The sequence below is a fragment of the Salmo trutta genome, chromosome 36, assembly GCF_901001165.1.
Source record: "Salmo trutta chromosome 36, fSalTru1.1, whole genome shotgun sequence".
Taxonomy (NCBI): Eukaryota; Metazoa; Chordata; class Actinopteri; order Salmoniformes; family Salmonidae; genus Salmo; species Salmo trutta.
This window is the reverse complement of record NC_042992.1, coordinates 7,440,405-7,461,061: the sequence shown is the minus strand read 5'-3', so window position 1 is coordinate 7,461,061 and position 20,657 is coordinate 7,440,405. Positions and strand designations below refer to the sequence as shown.

General features: G+C 43.5%; 1 protein-coding gene across 1 annotated transcript in view; it reads left to right on the top strand.

The window, feature by feature from the left end:
* LOC115175312 (gamma-aminobutyric acid type B receptor subunit 1) overlaps positions 1 to 20,657 on the top strand; it is a gene marked incomplete in the record, with an annotated part of 211,185 nt that overhangs the window by 124,547 nt on the left and 65,981 nt on the right. The window contains 2 exon segments of the mRNA XM_029734486.1: positions 3,522 to 3,692; positions 17,409 to 17,510. Of these exon segments, the coding sequence (XP_029590346.1) occupies positions 3,522 to 3,692; positions 17,409 to 17,510 (273 nt within the window).

The window sequence follows — 20,657 nt, the reverse complement described above, 5'->3', positions numbered from 1 at the left end:
CTAGAGGGAGGTTGAGTCAGAGCTAGTAGACTAATGGTGTCTAGAGGGAGGTTGAGTCAGAGTTAGCAGACTAATGGTGTCTAGAGGGAGGTTGAGTCATAGCTAGCAGACTAATTTTGTCTAGAGGGAGGTTGAGTCAGAGCTATCAGACTAATGGTGTCTAGAGGGAGGTTGAGTCATAGCTAGCAGACTAATGGTGTCCAGAGGGAGGTTGAGTCAGAGTCATAGCTACCAGACTAGTGGTGTCTAGAGGGAGGTTGAGTCAGAGTCATAGCTAACAGACTAGTGGTGTCTAGCGGGAGGTTGAGTCAGAGTCATAGCTAACAGACTAATGGTGTCTAGAGGGAGGTTGAGTCAGAGCTAGCAGACTAATGGTGTCTAGAGGGAGGTTGAGTCAATGCCAGCAGACTAATGGTGTCTAGAGGGAGGTTGAGTCAGAGCTAGCAGACTAATGGTGTCCAGAGGGAGGTTGAGTCAGAGCTAGCAGACTAATGGTGTCTAGAGGGAGGTTGAGTCAGAGCCAGCAGACTAATGGTGTCTAGAGGGAGGTTGAGTCATAGCTAGCAGACTAATGGTGTCTAGAGGGAGGTTGAGTCAGAGCTAGCAGACTAATGGTGTCTAGAGGGAGGTTGAGTCATAGCTAGCAGACTAATGGTGTCTAGAGGGAGGTTGAGTCAGAGTTAGCAGACTAATGGTGTCTAGAGGGAGGTTGAGTCAGAGCTAGCAGACTAATGGTGTCCAGAGGGAGGTTGAGTCAGAGTCATAGCTACCAGACTAGTGGTGTCTAGAGGGAGGTTGAGTCAGAGTCATAGCTACCAGACTAATGGTGTCTAGAGGGAGGTTGAGTCATAGCCAGCAGACTAATGGTGTCTAGAGGGAGGTTGAGTCAGAGTCATAGCTAACAGACTAGTGGTGTCTAGCGGGAGGTTGAGTCAGTCTTAGCTACCAGACTAGTGGTGTCTAGCGGGAGGTTGAGTCAGAGTCATAGCTGAGCTCCAGGGAGTTGAGTGCCCTCCTCTGAGCTCTACTGGCACCTGACAGTGAAGCAGATACTTCAGATCCACTTGGCTGAGGAAGGGACGGACGGACGGACGGAGAGATGGGGGAGAGGGAGACAGTGAAGCAGACACCTCAGATCCACTTGGCTGAGGAAGGGAGGGAGGGACGGACGGACGGAGAGATGGGGGAGAGGGAGACAGTGAAGCAGACACCTCAGATCCACTTGGCTGAGGAAGGGAGGGAGGGACGGACGGACGGAGAGATGGGGGAGAGGGAGACAGTGAAGCAGACACCTCAGATCCACTTGGCTGAGGAAGGGAGGGAGGGACGGACGGACGGAGAGATGGGGGAGAGGGAGACAGTGAAGCAGACACCTCAGATCCACTTGGCTGAGGAAGGGAGGGAGGGACGGACGGACGGAGAGATGGGGGAGAGGGAGACAGTGAAGCAGACACCTCAGATCCACTTGGCTGAGGAAGGGAGGGAGGGACGGACGGACGGAGAGATGGGGGAGAGGGAGACAGTGAAGCAGACACCTCAGATCCACTTGGCTGAGGGAGGGAGGGAGGGACGGACGGACGGAGAGATGGGGGAGAGGGAGACAGTGAAGCAGACACCTCAGATCCACTTGGCTGAGGAAGGGACGGACGGACGGACGGAGAGATGGGGGAGAGGGAGACAGTGAAGCAGACACCTCAGATCCACTTGGCTGAGGGAGGGAGGGAGGGACGGACGGACGGAGAGATGGGGGAGAGGGAGACAGTGAAGCAGACACCTCAGATCCACTTGGCTGAGGGAGGGAGGGAGGGACGGACGGACGGAGAGATGGGGGAGAGGGAGACAGTGAAGCAGACACCTCAGATCCACTTGGCTGAGGAAGGGAGGGAGGGACGGACGGACGGAGAGATGGGGGAGAGGGAGACAGTGAAGCAGACACCTCAGATCCACTTGGCTGAGGGAGGGAGGGAGGGACGGACGGACGGAGAGATGGGGGAGAGGGAGACAGTGAAGCAGACACCTCAGATTCACTTGGCTGAGGGATAGAAGCGGTCCAAGGCCTCTGAACTAGGCACAGGAAAAGTGGTAGAGAGAGAGGGAGGGGTGGGGGATTGGTAGAGAGAGAGCGTGAGAGGGGGGAGATAGAGGGAGACAGGGAAGCAGACACCTCAGATCCACTTGGCTGAGGGAGAGAAGCGGTCCAAGGCCTCTGAACTAGGCACAGGAAAAGTGGTAGAGAGGGAGGGAGGGGTGGGGGATTGGTAGAGAGAGAGCGTGAGAGGGGGGAGATAGAGGGAGACAGGGAAGCAGACACCTCAGATCCACTTAGCTGTCAAGGAAGGAGAGGAGAGTGGACTGTTTTGTCAGCCTAGAGGTAAGGGAAGTGCTCCAAGGCCTCTGAACAACAAGACCTGAATGCCAAATAAGAAGTGTCAAGGAGGTCAGAGGGAATAATAACTTTGCTCTGCCGTCTCAGTGGTTGGGGTTTCTAATGGTACCGTAGTGTACTACCTTTGACCAGGGCCCATACCATTTGCCTCTCACATTTGACAGCTAGTATTGCGCCCCTGAATGATCTTGAAGTTTCCCAAATTACATGTTATGACAACTGTCCTGACTTGAAAAAAGCTTTTACCTATTACTGTATGTCTAGACTGCATCTAGACACCTTTATGGAGGGATACAGGAATAGCAGGCTGATATTTGGTAGCTATTATTGCACAGTATTTGTGTCACTGTCCACATTTAAAGTGTACTCTCACAGTAAAGGTTTGTAGACTAGATGATGGTAGGGTATACGGCCATATTCCTTCATTTTTCATGCAGTGCTATTTTGGTGTCATAAAGAACTGTCTCCGTCGGTTCACACATCAGATTTTTGACCCATATTCCTCTGCAGTGGCTGTGTCACCGTTCGATGTATGTTTGCGTCCCAAATTGCACCCTATACCCTATATAGTGCATTACTTTTTTACCAGGGCCTATAGGGAATAGGGCTCATAAGGAATAGGGCCCATAGGGCTCTGGTCAAAAGTAGTGCACTATATAGGAAATCGGTGCCATTTTAACTTACCAGCTCACATTGCAGTTGATCAATGAAAATGTTTAATATTCCATCAGGACCTAATTTACTGGGATGTGGCTGAGGGATATTATACCTGAACCTAATTTACTGGGATATGGCTGAGGGATATCCTAGCTGGACCTAATTTACTGGGATATTGCTGAGAGATATTCTAGCAGGACCTAATTTACTGGGCTATGGCTGAGAGATGTTCTAGCAGGACCTAATTTACTGGGCTATGGCTGTGTGATATTGAACCAAACATCGTTTTGCTTCATTATGTTAACTACCCTTTCTTGTTTTCTTGTTTTGTCTTATTCTTTGGTTTGTTCTTCTTCCTCTGTCTCTTCTGTCTTTTCTGTCTCTTTATCCTTCTTACTTTTCTGTCAAATGTTTTCATAATGAGGACACCCTAACACTTTTCTATCTCCTCTCCTCATCTCTTCTCTCCTGTCCTCAGTTATCCTATGGTTCCAGTTCTCCAGCTCTCTCCAACCGTCAGCGCTTCCCAACGTTCTTCCGTACCCACCCGTCTGCCACCCTCCACAACCCCACCAGGGTTCAGCTCTTTCAGAAGTGGAAATGGACTAAGATCGCCACCATTCAGCAGACTACGGAAGTTTTCACCTCGGTGAGTGACAGGCATCTTTAAAAATTATTATTATTTTTTTTGTATTTTACTGTTTTATAGACAGTGATAATCTGAATGTAGAGGGGAGACAGACACAGAGGAGAACAGAGAGGAAGGGTTTCTTTTGCAAAATAACTATTAATTAACAGAGTTATTTAAATAAATGATCAATAGTAAACACCATATTAAGGTGTGGGACATTCATTGTATGATAAGAAAAAAAAAACGAGCAGGTCTATTTCACTCCAGCGGATAGAATAATATGTCCCTCCACAGTTCACCTGTGGTAACATGACGGCTCTCAACTCCCGACGACAGAACGAGTTCCACCGACAGCCAATGGGATAGAGGTGCGACTCCATGTCCTGGAACCAGCGCGAGCTAAGTTAGAAAAGGGCAATCAATATCTCCTAAAAGAGAAAACAGAATCACTTGAAAATCATTCCTGTAAATTCAATGTGCAGGTCAAAAGGACTTGAAACTGCCGTGGAGGCGGGCAAACCAACTTTTTTTCATGAGCAATCTTTCATGAGCAACCCAACTTTTTTCATGAGCAATCTTTTCTATGAGCTGTTCGGGCAGGAGAAGCTTGGTCCCATGCCGCTGATTAACATTGCACACTGCACGGGTCTTCTCCGGGAATGGCTCTCGTTTGAAGTGAAATGGCAAATTGTTCGCCTTGCAGTGGGATCGGGGGCTCTGACCTATGCGGAGAAGAGGGTCAGCATCTACCCAGATCTGAATGACAAACTGCTAAAACAGAGGACAACAGAGATCCCAGCTACGCCAGCTAAATCTGAGATGGGTTTCATCCACCCGGCAAAACTCATCTTGATCTTTCAGAGCACAATGCTCCCAATAAAGCTCAAGACATTTTCCATAATCACATCAAGCCCAGACGAGTCGACAGATGGAGCCTCATTATGACTGGCACAATATTCAGATATGCTATCCATGCAAAGTCACACAGCCTAGCCTATGGCTATAATGCTGCCCTCAGCATAAGCCAATGAGGAGGACCCCCCCCCCCCCCCCCCCCGAAGTGGTTACAAGGACATTATTACTATTATTGCTGAGTATTGGACTTTGTTATTATTATACTGCCTATGGTCCAAGATATTAACAGTAATGATACCACACTAATTAACGAATAATGTCACACGGACTGAGGCTGCTTCCTGGTGGGGCTACAGAGCATTGAATTCCTACATGGGAAAATATGGCAATATAAATTGGAAGCTATTCCACCTACTATTTTTTGTTTGTTTGCTACAGCTAAGGAGAGATAGCCAGTCTCATTTGGGCTACGACTCAATATAATTTTTTTTATTTTGTTTATTGCTGTCTCCCTTCGTTTAGGGCAGGCTATTGAATGTATCTCCCAGGGAGGACTTGGCCAACAGGCCATGATTAATGATGGTTATGATCTAGATTATAAACTGTGTGGTCGAGCCCATGGGAGCCCTGATTGGCTGACAGCCGTGGTATATAAGACCGTATACCATGGGTATGACAAAACATTTATTTTTACTGCTCTAATTACGTTGGTTACCAGTGTATAATAGCAATAAGGCACCTCAGGGGTTTGTGGTATATGGCCAATATGCCACGGCTAAGGGCTTTATCCAGGCACTCTGCGTTGCGTCGTGCTTAAGAACAGCCCTTAGCCGTGGTATATTGTCCATGTATCACACCTCCTCGGGCCTTATTGCTTCATTATAGAGTGCATTTCATGCACATACTTGCTTATTTTTTTTGTGCATAGAGCACTTAAATGCCTACAGCTGCTAAAGTATCCATTTGACTGTTTAGGCATATATGTTACCCACCCTAACTCATCAAGTCTGATAGATACCCACCCTAACTCATCAAGTCTGATAGATACCCACCCTAACTCATCAAGACTGATAGATACCCACCCTAACTCATCAAGACTGATAGATACCCACCCTAACTCATCAAGACTGATAGATACCCACCCTAAATCATCAAGTCTGATAGATACCCACCCTAACTCATCAAGTCTGATAGATACCCACCCTAACTCATCAAGTCTGATAGATACCCACCCTAACTCATCAAGTCTGATAGATACCCACCCTAACTCATCAAGTCTGATAGATACCCACCCTAACTCATCAAGACTGATAGATACCCACCCTAACTCATCAAGACTGATAGATACCCACCCTAACTCATCAAGACTGATAGATACCCACCCTAACTCATCAAGTCTGATAGATACCCACCCTAACTCATCAAGTCTGATAGATACCCACCCTAACTCATCAAGACTGATAGATACCCACCCTAACTCACCAAGACTGATAGATACCCACCCTAACTCATCAAGACTGATAGATACCCACCCTAACTCATCAAGTCTGATAGATACCCACCCTAACTCATCAAGTCTGATAGATACCCACCCTAACTCATCAAGACTGATAGATACCCACCCTAACTCATCAAGACTGATAGATACCCACCCTAACTCATCAAGTCTGATAGATACCCACCCTAACTCATCAAGTCTGATAGATACCCACCCTAACTCATCAAGTCTGATAGATACCCACCCTAACTCATCAAGACTGATAGATACCCACCCTAACTCATCAAGTCTGATAGATACCCACCCTAACTCATCAAGTCTGATAGATACCCACCCTAACTCATCAAGACTGATAGATACCCACCCTAACTCATCAAGACTGATAGATACCCACCCTAACTCATCAAGTCTGATAGATACCCACCCTAACTCATCAAGTCTGATAGATACCCACCCTAACTCATCAAGACTGATAGATACCCACCCCAACTCATCAAGTCTGATAGATACCCACCCTAACTCATCAAGTCTGATAGATACCCACCCTAACTCATCAAGTCTGATAGATACCCACCCTAACTCATCAAGTCTGATAAATACCCACCCTAACTCATCAAGACTGATAGATACCCACCCTAACTCATCAAGACTGATAGATACCCACCCTAACTCATCAAGTCTGATAGATACCCACCCTAACTCATCAAGTCTGATATATACCCACCCTAACTCATCAAGTCTGATAGATACCCACCCTAACTCATCAAGACTGATAGATACCCAACCTAACTCATCAAGTCTGATAGATACCCACCCTAACTCATCAAGTCTGATATATACCCACCCTAACTCATCAAGTCTGATAGATACCCACCCTAACTCATCAAGACTGATAGATACCCAACCTAACTCATCAAGTCTGATAGATACCCACCCTAACTCATCAAGTCTGATAGATACCCAACCTAACTCATCAAGTCTGATAGATACCCACCCTAACTCATCAAGTCTGATAGATACCCACCCTAACTCATCAAGACTGATAGATACCCACCCTAACTCATCAAGACTGATATATACCCACCCTAACTCATCAAGTCTGATAGATACCCACCCTAACTCATCAAGACTGATAGATACCCAACCTAACTCATCAAGTCTGATAGATACCCACCCTAACTCATCAAGACTGATATATACCCACCCTAACTCATCAAGACTGATAGATACCCACCCTAACTCATCAAGTCTGATAGATACCCACCCTAACTCATCAAGACTGATAGATACCCACCCTAACTCATCAAGTCTGATAGATACCCACCCTAACTCATCAAGTCTGATAGATACCCACCCTAACTCATCAAGACTGATAGATACCCACCCTAACTCATCAAGACTGATAGATACCCACCCTAACTCATCAAGTCTGATAGATACCCACCCTAACTCATCAAGTCTGATAGATACCCACCCTAACTCATCAAGTCTGATAGATACCCACCCTAACTCATCAAGACTGATAGATACCCACCCTAACTCATCAAGTCTGATAGATACCCACCCTAACTCATCAAGTCTGATAGATACCCACCCTAACTCATCAAGACTGATAGATACCCACCCTAACTCATCAAGACTGATAGATACCCACCCTAACTCATCAAGTCTGATAGATACCCACCCTAACTCATCAAGTCTGATAGATACCCACCCTAACTCATCAAGACTGATAGATACCCACCCCAACTCATCAAGTCTGATAGATACCCACCCTAACTCATCAAGTCTGATAGATACCCACCCTAACTCATCAAGACTGATAGATACCCACCCTAACTCATCAAGTCTGATATATACCCACCCTAACTCATCAAGTCTGATAGATACCCACCCTAACTCATCAAGACTGATAGATACCCAACCTAACTCATCAAGTCTGATAGATACCCACCCTAACTCATCAAGTCTGATAGATACCCACCCTAACTCATCAAGACTGATAGATACCCACCCTAACTCATCAAGTCTGATAGATACCCACCCTAACTCATCAAGTCTGATAGATACCCACCCTAACTCATCAAGTCTGATATATACCCACCCTAACTCATCAAGTCTGATAGATACCCACCCTAACTCATCAAGACTGATAGATACCCACCCCAACTCATCAAGTCTGATAGATACCCACCCTAACTCATCAAGTCTGATAGATACCCACCCCAACTCATCAAGTCTGATAGATACCCACCCTAACTCATCAAGTCTGATAGATACCCACCCTAACTCATCAAGACTGATAGATACCCACCCTAACTCATCAAGACTGATAGATACCCACCCTAACTCATCAAGACTGATAGATACCCACCCTAACTCATCAAGTCTGATAGATACCCACCCTAACTCATCAAGTCTGATAGATACCCACCCTAACTCATCAAGACTGATAGATACCCACCCCAACTCATCAAGACTGATAGATACCCACCCTAACTCATCAAGTCTGATAGATACCCAACCTAACTCATCAAGTCTGATAGATACCCACCCTAACTCATCAAGTCTGATAGATACCCACCCTAACTCATCAAGACTGATAGATACCCACCCTAACTAATCAAGTCTGATAGATACCCACCCTAACTCATCAAGACTGATAGATACCCACCCTAACTCATCAAGACTGATAGATACCCACCCTAACTCATCAAGACTGATAGATACCCACCCTAACTCATCAAGACTGATAGATACCCACCCTAACTCATCAAGACTGATAGATACCCACCCTAACTCATCAAGTCTGATAGATACCCACCCTAACTCATCAAGTCTGATAGATACCCACCCTAACTCATCAAGACTGATAGAAGAAGGAGACAGGAAAGGGGGGTATCGTTTACAGGGAGAGTTGTCTGGGTGGGCAGCAACCAAAGGGTACGTTTATCTGCGGGTCCTGTTTTTTGTTACACATCCATGGGCTTTATCAACATTAAAGATAACAATTGTATCATTAATATAACATTCCTTTCTGGAAAAACAATGGCAACGCTAGCTATTCTCCCTTGGAATTGGAAAGGGTTAAATTGTCCATTCAAATGTCCCAGCTGTCTTGATATTCTAGCATTTCATATTGATAGAGCAATGCTCCAAGAATCACACTTGCTCCTTTAAGGATTTGTATTTGTATTTGATTTATTAGGATTCCCATTAGCCGACGCCAATGGCGACAGCTAGTCTTACTGGGGTCTGACACATAACAAAAAAAACATTACAGACAAAAGACTTTAAAATGTTCATACATTTAACATGTAGTGTATGTGTGTGTATGCATATATCAGTTACACGTACATGTCAGTACATACACACAACAAGTAGGTCACATGGGGAAGAGGCGTTGTGCCGTGAGGTGTTGCTTTATCTGTTTTTTGAAAATCAGGTTTTCCAGGTGGTTACTTGCGCTATATAAGATGGAAGGGTGTTCCATGCACTCATGGCTATGTATAATACTGTATGTTTCCTTGAATTTGTTCTGGACTTGGGGTAAGTGTGTGTGTGTCACTATGACTATGCAAACAATTTGGAATTTATATAAAACATTCATGTTTCTTATAAAAACAAGAAGTGACGCAGTCAGTCTTTCCTCAACTCTTAGCCAAGACAAACTGGCTTGCATAGTATTAATATTAGCCCTCTGATTACAATGAAGAGCAAGATGTGTCTCTCTGTTCTGGGCCAGCTGCAGCTTAACTAGGTCCTTCTTTGCAGCACTTGACCATATGTCTGAACAATAATCAAGATGAGATAAAACTAGAGCCTGCAGGACTTTGTGGAGTGCGGTGTCAAAAAAGCAGAGCATCTCTTTATTACGGACAGACCTCTCCCCAACTTTACAACCATTGAATCTATATGTTTTGACCATGACAGTTTACATTCTAAGGTGAGACCAAGTAATTTAGTCTCCTCAACTTGTTCAACAGCCACACCATTCATTACCAGATTCAGCTGGGGTCTAGAACTTAGGGAATGATTTGTACCAAATACAATGCTCTTCGTTTTAGAGATTTTCAGGATCAGTTTATTGCTGGCCACCCATTCCAAAACAAACTGCAACTCTTTGTTCAGGGTTTCAGTGACTTCATTAGCTATGGTTGCTAATGAGTATATGGTTGAATCATCAGCATACATGGACACACATGCTTTGTTTAATGCCAGTGGCAGGTCATTGGTAAAAATAGAAAAGAGTAGAGGGCCTAGAGAGCTGCCCTGCGGTACACCACACGTTACATGTTTGACATTAGAGAAGCTTCCATTAAAGAAAACCCTCTAAGTTATATTAGATAGATAGCCTGGATACAGCCCTTAGCTGTGGTATATTGGCCATATACCACAAACCACGGAGGTGCCTTATTGCTATTATACACTGGTTACCAACGTAATTAGAGCAGAATCCACAATATGGCAGAGGTTGAAAAGCCATAACACATATTTTCTCAACAAGAGGTTGTGGTCAATAAAAATGCCTTGCAAACATCCATTACAACTGTACATTTAAAGTCCCTAAACTTGGCAAGAGTCTATTGTCCTGCTGATAGCCCATCAAGGGTGGATGGCTTCTAGCCCATCAAGGACGCGTTGTTTCCAGAGCTCACAGGTGTGCCTGGCATGGATTGTGACTCCATCTCGTTCCTCGCCCTCTTCAACGGGTCATTCTCCGCCTGACTCTCCGCAAATGACGAGTGACCCTCCGCCAATACCACCTGGCTCTGGACCAATGCATCAGTTGCCACCCCTATCTCTGCCCTCAGATAATGTTTCTCTGTCTGTAGTTTAATAATTTATTTGTTTTTTCTATTCCATGAAAAAACAAAAATCTGATTGATTTATCAAGACCAGTCCCCACGCTCTGTCATTCAGTGATATTCCCTATTGTCCAGCTGAAAGTTGAAATAAACATCTGCAGTTTGAAATAATATTTTTATCATTATTTTATTAACGAAAGCATAAAGGTGTTGATGAACAAATACTCTACAGTATATGCTTAATCCAACATTTTGCAGTTGCATTAGGTTTGGAGTTAGAAATTTAAAACTTTAGAGTACTTAATACATTGCAAATTGGGGGGATTTTCTTCACATCTTACCTAGACAAGCTATTAGACTATTCTTTTGTAAAGGTATGAAGAGTCTATTGTCCTGCTAATAGCCAATTCATGAAAACGTTGTTTGCAGAATTCACAGACTGCTACACTTGTGAAAAACAAAAACGCCTCCAGCATCTACAGTGGTAGAAATATATTATTGAATTCGAAAAATAAATTAAAACCCACATCATTTTCTGTTTTATACTAACAAGTGGTGAATAATCCATTAATAATTGGTATGACACGGCTCTCGGAACTCATTAAGAGACGGCTTCTAAATGAAAACACTCGCAGATCAATAAAATGTTCCTGTTGATCTAATTCAATTTAGAGGATTCAAGGATTCTAAATGAATATCGACGGGGCATTTTTCGTTATGGAAAATCTGGTCTGTGATATTGACTTAGAAATGCTACAGAGAACCTTACAGAGAATATCTAAGCAGCTTTTATATAAATATAATGCAGGGTTAATAATAATAATAATAATAATTATTATAATAATAATCGTTGGATAACAGATCGGCTCTCGGAACTCATTAAGAGGCAGCTTCTATCTTCAATGTAATTATTAATTCAGAAGGTTAAACCCATAGGTTTTAGGCCTGCAGTAGGTTATAATAAACCATGCCTTCCAAAAGTTATGTGTGGAGTTAGAATTTTGGCTGTCAGAAGGATTAAAATCAACCAATGTCAGCCTTTAATAAACGCTTTATAATTCAAAATGTTTAATTTGCGTGTGGGCGACGGAGAGAAACAAAATGGTGCAGTTTGAGGCCATGAGGCGGAGAGTGATGCGGGCGCTGGAGATAAAATAAATGAGTACAAAAAAGCTGCTTAGATATTCTCTGTAAGGTTTTGCATTTATAAATCAATATCACAGATCAGATTTTCCCTAATGAAAAATGCCCTTTAGATATTAATTTAGAATCCTCCAATCCTCTAAATATAATTAGATCTCCAGGGACACTTTATTGATCTGCGAGTATTTTCATTTAGAAGCCGCCTCTTAATGAGTTCCAAGAGCCGTGTCATACAGTTGAAGTTGGATGTTTACATACACCTTAGCCAAATACATTTAAACTCAGTTTTTCACAATTCCTGATATTTAATCCCAGTAAAAATGTCCTGTCTTAGGTCAGTTAGTATCACCACTTTATTTTAAGAATGTGAAATGTCCGAATAATAGTAAAGAGAATGATTTATTTCAGCTTTTATTTCTTTCATCACATTCCCAGTGGGTCAGAAGTTTACATATACTCAAGTAGTATTTGGTAGCATTGCCTTTAAATTGTTTAACGTGGGTCAAACATTTTGGGGAGCCTTCCACAAGCTTCCCACAGTAAGTTGGGTGAATTCTGGCCCATTCCTCCTGACAGAGCTGGTGTAACTGAGTCAGGTTTGTAGGCCTCCTTGCTCGCACATGCTTTTTCAGTTCTGCCCACAAATTTTCTATAGGATTGAGGTCAGGGCTTTGTGATGGCCACTCCAATACCTTGACTTTCTTGTCCTTAAGCCATTTTGCCACAACTTTGGAAGTATGCTTGGGGTCATTGTCCATTTGGAAGACCCATTTGCAACCAAGCTTTAACTTCCTGACTGACGTCTTGAGATGTTGCTTCAATATATCAACATAATTTTCCTGTCTCATGATGCCATCTATTTTGTGAAGTGCACCAGTCCCTCCTGCAGCAAAGCACCCCCACAACATGATGGTGCCACCCCCGTGCTTCACGGTTGGGATGGTGTTCTTTGGCTTGCAAGCCTCCCCCTTTTTTCCTCCAAACATAACGATGGTCATTATTGCCAAACAGTTCTATTTTTGTTTCATCAGACCAGAGGACATTTCTCCAAAAAGTACGATCTTTGTCCCCATGTGCAGTTGCAAACCGTAGTCTGGCTTTTTTATGGCGGATTTGGAGCAGTGGCTTCTTCTTTGCTGAGCGGCCTTTCAGGTTATGTCGATATAGGACTCGTTTTACTGTGGATATATATTATTTTGTACCTGTTTCCTCCAGCATCTTCACAAGGTCCTTTGCTGTTGTTCTGGGATTGATTTGCACTTTTCGCCTCAAAGTATGTTCATCTCTAGGAGACAGAACGCGTCTCCTTCCTGAGCGGTATGACGGCTGCGTGGTCCCATGGTGTTTATACTTGCGTACTATTGTTTGTACAGATGAACGTGGTACCTTCAGGTGTTTGGAAATTTCTCCCAAGGATGAACCCGACTTGTGGATGTCTACAATTTTTTTCTGAGGTCTTGGGTACATTTATTTGGATTTTCCCATGATGTCAAGCACAGAGGCACTGAGTTTGAAGGTAGGCCTTGAAATACATCCACAGGTACACCTCCAACTGACTCAAATGATGTCAATTAGCCTTATCAGAAGCTTCTTAAACCATGACATAATTTTCTGGAATTGTCCAAGCTGTTTAAAGGCACAGTCAACTTAGTTTATGTAAACTTCTGACCCCCTGGAATTGTGAAACAGTGAATAATAAGTGAAATGATCTGTCTGTAAAAAATTGTTGGAAAAATTACTTGTCATGCACAAAGTAGATGTCCTAACCGACTTGCCAAAACTATAGTTTGTTAACAAGAAATGCGTGGAGTGGTTGAAAAACAAGTTTTAATGACTCCAACCTAAGTGTATGTAAACTTCCTACTTCAACTGTACCAATTGTTATTGAATGAGTCACCATGGCAACCACTTGTCAGTATAAACAATCAATATTTTTTTTTTTTAAAGACTATCAGAAAGAATGTTGGTACTTGTTTATTTTTATCCAAAGCCATGAATGAGTGAGTCACTCAGTTTTATGCTGACAAATCCTCGCGGGACTCTTTCATTACATTTTTTCTTCACATCATCAAAGGGTAATGAATACTCAGGGAGAAAAAGGTGTAGATTCACGCGAAGAATGCACCAGGTGTTTATTTCACCTTAGCAGAAGCCAGGAATCGTGGTCACAGGCAGGGAATGGTCATTCACAGGTAGGCAAACAGGCAGGTGAATCAAAACTAGGACTACAGGCTATAACTGGTTCTCACAAACGAGCTACAAAGGCACAAACAGAATGAACTGAACTAAATAAGGAGCTGATGAGACCAGGTGAGTAACTAACACAGGTGAAATCAATGAACAAAAATGAAAGACAGGGCTACGTTCAAGAACACAAAGAAACAGAACACAAGGTTGACTAAGAAAATAAATACCGAACCTTACACAAAGATGGACTCCGTGTTTCAGAAACAAACTTTCTATCACTCTTTCACACTGTGGTAAATAAGGACAGTTTGTTATTTAGAATGATTTATTTCTGTTTTTGGAGGGATATAAACCAAAAGCGCACCGTGCCTATTTTTCGAAAATCGTCAGTCCACGTCAAGTGTAATTCCCCCATTGTATTTATCCAAGTTCTCTCTCAACTCCAAATTTCATTATGATTAAATTACTACATGCCAATCCCTCAGACATAGTTTTAACAGGCAGTATCTGTTCTGCTCTGTTCAGAATCACTAGAAGCCACAGACAAGGTGATTCGATGTCTCCTTTGCTATTTTTATTATCCATGGAACCCCTGGCCCAGGCAATTTGTCAATCGAAGGAAATAACACCAATTTCCCTGAAATCTACTGATCACTTCATGTTATTATATGAGCACGATATTTTACTATATCTATACAATGAATCCCAATTTGTCCCCAAACTCACTGAAGATCATAGATAAATTCAGCTTTATCTCGAGTTATAAAATGTATCTAACCAAATCAGCCCTTCTGACTCTCAAGACGTCGATGGAGGACTCCATCTCTACTTATGGAACCCGATGGAGGACTCCATCTCTATTTATGGAACCCGATGGAGGACTCCATCTCTATTTATGGGACCCGATGGAGGACTCCATCTCTACTTATGGAACCCGATGGAGGACTCCATCTCTACTTATGGAACCTGATGGAGGACTCCATCTCTACTTATGGAACCTGATGGAGGACTCCATCTCTACTTATGGAACCCGATGGAGGACTCCATCTCTACTTATGGAACCTGATGGAGGACTCCATCTCTACTTATGGAACCTGATGGAGGACTCCATCTCTACTTATGGAACCTGATGGAGGACTCCATCTCTACTTATGGAACCCGATGGAGGACTCCATCTCTACTTATGGAACCCGATGGAGGACTCCATCTCTACTTATGGAACCTGATGGAGGACTCCATCTCTATTTATGGAACCTGATGGAGGACTCCATTTCTACTTATGGAACCTGATGGAGGACTCCATCTCTACTTATGGAACCTGATGGAGGACTCCATCTCTATTTATGGAACCTGATGGAGGACTCCATTTCTATTTATGGAACCTGATGGAGGACTCCATCTCTAGTTATGGAACCCGATGGAGGACTCCATCTCTACTTATGGAACCCGATGGAGGACTCCATCTTTACTTATGGAACCCGATGGAGGACTCCATCTCTATTTATGGAACCCGATGGAGGACTCCATCTCTACTTATGGAATCACAATCGTTTCCTATTTTAAATATTTGGGAGTAGATCTATTGCCTTCCTTAGATAAAAACATTGCCAGAACTTTAACAGAACACTCAAATCAATTAAAACCAACCTCAGTAGGTGGACTTACATCCCAGCTGCTTTAAGCGGCAGAATATCTAATTGTCGAAATGAATATATTGCCACGGATGATTTTCTGTAGTTCAATGCTTCCGATGTCTCCCCCTTCTGGCTATTGGGACAAAATTCACAGTCCAGTTTCAAGGTAAGCGATCTCGGATCAAATTAACAAACTTACAAAGAGAGAAATACGTAGGAGGACTATCTGTACCAAACTTGAAGTTGTATTTCCAGGCTCTAGCATTTCACCCCATCCTGAATTGGTTTAGACATGATTATTCCTCCCCCTGGTTGAGTATAGAGAGAAATATGGTCTCTCCTATTGCCCTGGAAGAGGTGGTCTCCACTGATATCCCTTAAACAATGTAATATGGAGTCTCCTATTGACCTGGAAGAGGTGGTCTCCACTGATATAGCCCTTAAACAATGTAATATGGAGTCTCCTATTGACCTGGAAGAGGTGGTCTCCACTGATATAGCCCTTAAACAATGTAATATGGTGTCTCCTATTGCCCTGGAAGAGGTGGTCTCCACTGATATAGCCCTTAATGTAATATGGTGTCTCCTATTGCCCTGGAAGAGGTGGTCTCCACTGACATATCCCTTAAACAATGTAATATGGTGTCTCCTATTGCCCTGGAAGAGGTGGTCTCCACTGATATGTCCCTTAAACAATGTAATATGGTGTCTCCTATTGACCTGGAAGAGGTGGTCCCCACTGATATGTCCCTTAAACAATGTAATATGGTGTCTCCTATTGACCTGGAAGAGGTGGTCTCCACTGATATAGCCCTTAAACAATGTAATATGTCTCCTATTGACCTGGAAGAGGTGGTCTCCACTGATATAGCCCTTAAACAATGTAATATGGTGTCTCCTATTGCCCTGGAAGAGGTGGTCTCCACTGATATGTCCCTTAAACAATGTAATATGGTGTTTCCTATTGTCCTGTAAGAGGTGGTCTCCACTGATATATCCCTTAATGTAAACTACGCTTTGATCCTATTATTGCTCACGCAATTTATATTTTTGCCGCAAAATTGTAAAACAATGTAACTGAGAATCAAAATGGTATGCCCGTACTCAGAGTTATAGGGGGTTTGGGACTGACAACCAACCTGTTGATTTCATGCAATTCTACACATTTTGCCATTACTTAATCTATTTTAATTATATCTGAGTGAGAGTAACTAACAAAATCAAATTGGGGCCCCCTGGATGTCGGGGCCCCTGTGCACGTGCCCTGCGTGACCCGCTGGTATCCGGACATGATGCTCCAGGTTTAGATAGCTGGCTAGACTAATTTAACAATAAAGCAAGTGTTAGCTGACATGGCTAATTCAGTGACTGACGTAACAAGAGAAAAAATTGCTTATGCAAAACAAGATTTTGAACTTGCACCTACTATTATAACTCTCAACATTATCTTCAGAACCCAAATGAGTTCTGCTTATGTCGCTTATGCCTGGAGCCAGCTCTGGTCTGTGTTTCTGTCTGTTATGTCAAGACATGTTGTACTGAAAATACTAAACCAAGCATCTGAATGAAGTGAGTGATGGGTGTTTTTATGTTTTTATCTCTCCTTCAGACGCTGGATGATCTAGAGGCGAGGACCAAGGAGGCTGAGATAGAGATCAGTGTTCGCCAAAGCTTCCTCACCGACCCCGCCCCAGCTGTCAAGAACCTCAAGGTGCCTCCTTTACTTCCCACCTCCCTCCCCCCCTCCCTCCCTCTCCCTCTCTCTCTCTTACCTCCCTCCCTTCTTCCCTCTCTTCCTGGTTTATCCCCCCTGCTGCCATGGCAACTGCCAGGTGATTGAGCACATGAGATCAATCACATCTGAGCTTGGTGAACAAACCCCAGAGAGACTAACACACACACACACACACACACACACACACACACACACACACACACACACACACACACACACACACACACACACACACACACACACACACACACACACACACACACACACACACACACCATTAGTACAGAGGAGCAGCAAGGGCCCCGGCTGGCGTAGCGAATCAGACATAATCACCTCTGCCACCACTACCGCAGAACCACAGGGCGAGCGTTACTGGAAATCCTGTCGTTTATTTTGAAGAGAATCAAGTTAATTGGAGCATAGGGTTGACCCCGCTCTACCCCCCTCTACCTTTCTGTTCCCCCTCTACCCCCTCTACCTTTCTGTTCCCCCTCTACCCCCTCTACCTTTCTGTTCCCCCTCTACCCCCTCTACCTTTCTGTTCCCCCTCTACCCCCTCTACCTTTCTGTTCCCCCTCTACCCCCCTCTACCTTTCTGTTCCCCCTCTAACCCCTCTACCTTTCTGTTCCCCCTCTACCCCCTCTACCTTTCTGTTCCCCCTCTACCCCCTCTACCTTTCTGTTCCCCTTCCCTCCTCTACCCTCCTCTACCTTTCTGTTCCCCCTCTACCCCCTCTACCTTTATGTTCCCCCTCTACCCCCTCTACCTTTCTGTTCCCCCTCTACCCCTCTACCTTTCTGTTCCCCCTCTACCCCCCTCTACCTTTCTGTTCCCCCTCTACCTTTCTGTTCCCCCTCTACCCTCTCTACCTTTCTGTTCCTCCTCTACCCCCTCTACCTTTCTGTTCCCCTTCCCTCCTCTACCTTTCTGTTCCCCTTCCCTCCTCTACCCTCCTCTACCTTTCTGTTCCCCTTCCCTCCTCTACCTTTCTGTTCCCCCTCTACCCCCCTCTACCTTTCTGTTCCCCTTCCCTCCTCTACCCTCCTCTACCTTTCTGTTCCCCTTCTCTCCTCTACCTTTCTGTTCCCCTTCTCTCCTCTACCTTTCTGTTCCCCTTCTCTCCTCTACCTTTCTGTTCCCCTTCCCTCCTCTACCTTTCTGTTCCCCTTCTCTCCTCTACCTTTCTGTTCCCCCTCTACCCTCCTCTACCTTTCTGTTCCCCCTCTACCCTCCTCTACCTTTCTGTTCCCCCTCTACCCTCCTCTACCTTTCTGTTCCCCTTCCCTTCCCTCCTCTACCTTTCTGTTCCCCTTCCCCCCTCTACCTCCTGTCGTGTCTTGACTATCATTAAAGTGAAGACTGTTATATTATCAAATCAATTCTCTATGTGTAATGATTACGTGATTAAACTAATCATGTAAACATGAATTAACTAGGAAGTCGTGGCTCAACGGGAACATATTCAAAGAGTTACTATTTTCTGAATTTAACTCTCTTCAGATATTTTCATATCTTATCGATTACAGTCACTTATTAACTTCTATGGGCTACGTGGGACGCTAGCGTGAAATATCAGGGCGGCAAATTCAAAACAACAAAATGTCATAATTCAACTTTCTCAAACATACAACTATTTTACACCATTTTAAAGATACACTTCTCCTTCATGTAACCACATTGTCTGATTTCAAAAAGGCTTTACAGCGAAAGCAAAACATTAGATTATGTTAGGAGAGTACATAGACAAAAATAATCACACAGCCATTTTCCAAGCAAGGACATGTGTCAATAAAACCCAAAACACAGCTAAATGAAGCACTAACCTTTGACGATCTTCATCAGATGACACTCCTAGGACATTATGTTACACAATACATGTATGTTTTGTTCGATAAAGTTTATATTTATATCCAAAAACAGCATTTTACATTGCCGCGTGATGTTCAGAAAATGTATTCCCACCAAAACATCCGGTAAATGTGCACATCAATTTACAAAAATACTCATCATGTACGTTGACAAAATATATAACAATTATTTAAAGAATTATCGCTGTGTCAGATTTTAAAATAGCTTTACGGAGAAAGCACATTTTTCAATATTCTGAGTACATAGCTCGCCATCACAGCGAGCTATACAGACACCTGCCAAGTTCGGGGCAACCTAAACTCAGAATTAGTATTATAAATATTCTCTTACCTTTGCTGATCTTCGTCAGAATGCACTCTCAGGACTGCTACTTCCACAAGAAATGTTTTTGTTTTTTTAAATAATCCATATTTATGTCCAAATACCTCCGTTTTGTTCGTGCATTCAGGTCACTATCCAAAGGCATAACCAGAGACGAAAAGTCAAAATTTTCCATTACCGTACTTAGAAGCATGTCAAACGCTGTTTAAAATCAATCTTTATGGTATTTTTTACGTAAAATTGCGATAATATTGCAACCGGATAATAGCATATTCATTCAAGGAGAAAAAGAAGGAACGGCGCGCTCGCGGGACCGAGCATATCCATTCCCTTTGTCTCCAGGCAGTCCACTCAGTAACTGAGCTCCTATTATCTGCCCAGTGACAGGAGAATGCTCAAACTGCTTTCTGAAGGCTGTTGACAGCCAATGGAAGCCTTAGGAAGTGCAACGTCACCCCACAGACACTGTAGTTTCGATAGAGAATCAAAAGAAGAACTACAATTCTCAGACTTTCCACTTCCTGCTTGGATTTTTCTCAGGTTTTTGCCTGCCATATGAGTTCTGTTATACTCACAGACACCATTCAAACAGTTTTAGAACCTTCCGAGTGTTTTCCATCCAAATGTACTAATAATATGCATATTCTAGTTTCTGGGCCAGAGTAGTAACCTGTTTAAATTGGGTACGTTTTTCATCCGGCCGTGAAAATACTGCCCCCTACACCCCAACAGGTTAATGTATTATTACCTCATCAGTCATATTCTGAATGTCGCAAACGCTTTGATATCTCCGTGAACCCTAGATTAACCCCCGTGCGGGACGGACATCCAGCGAAAAATCCTATCGCCATTAGCATAACAAAATTTAATTAAAAAAAAAATTCAATTTTTTTTCAAATTATATCGTTTTATAGATACACCTCTCCTGAATC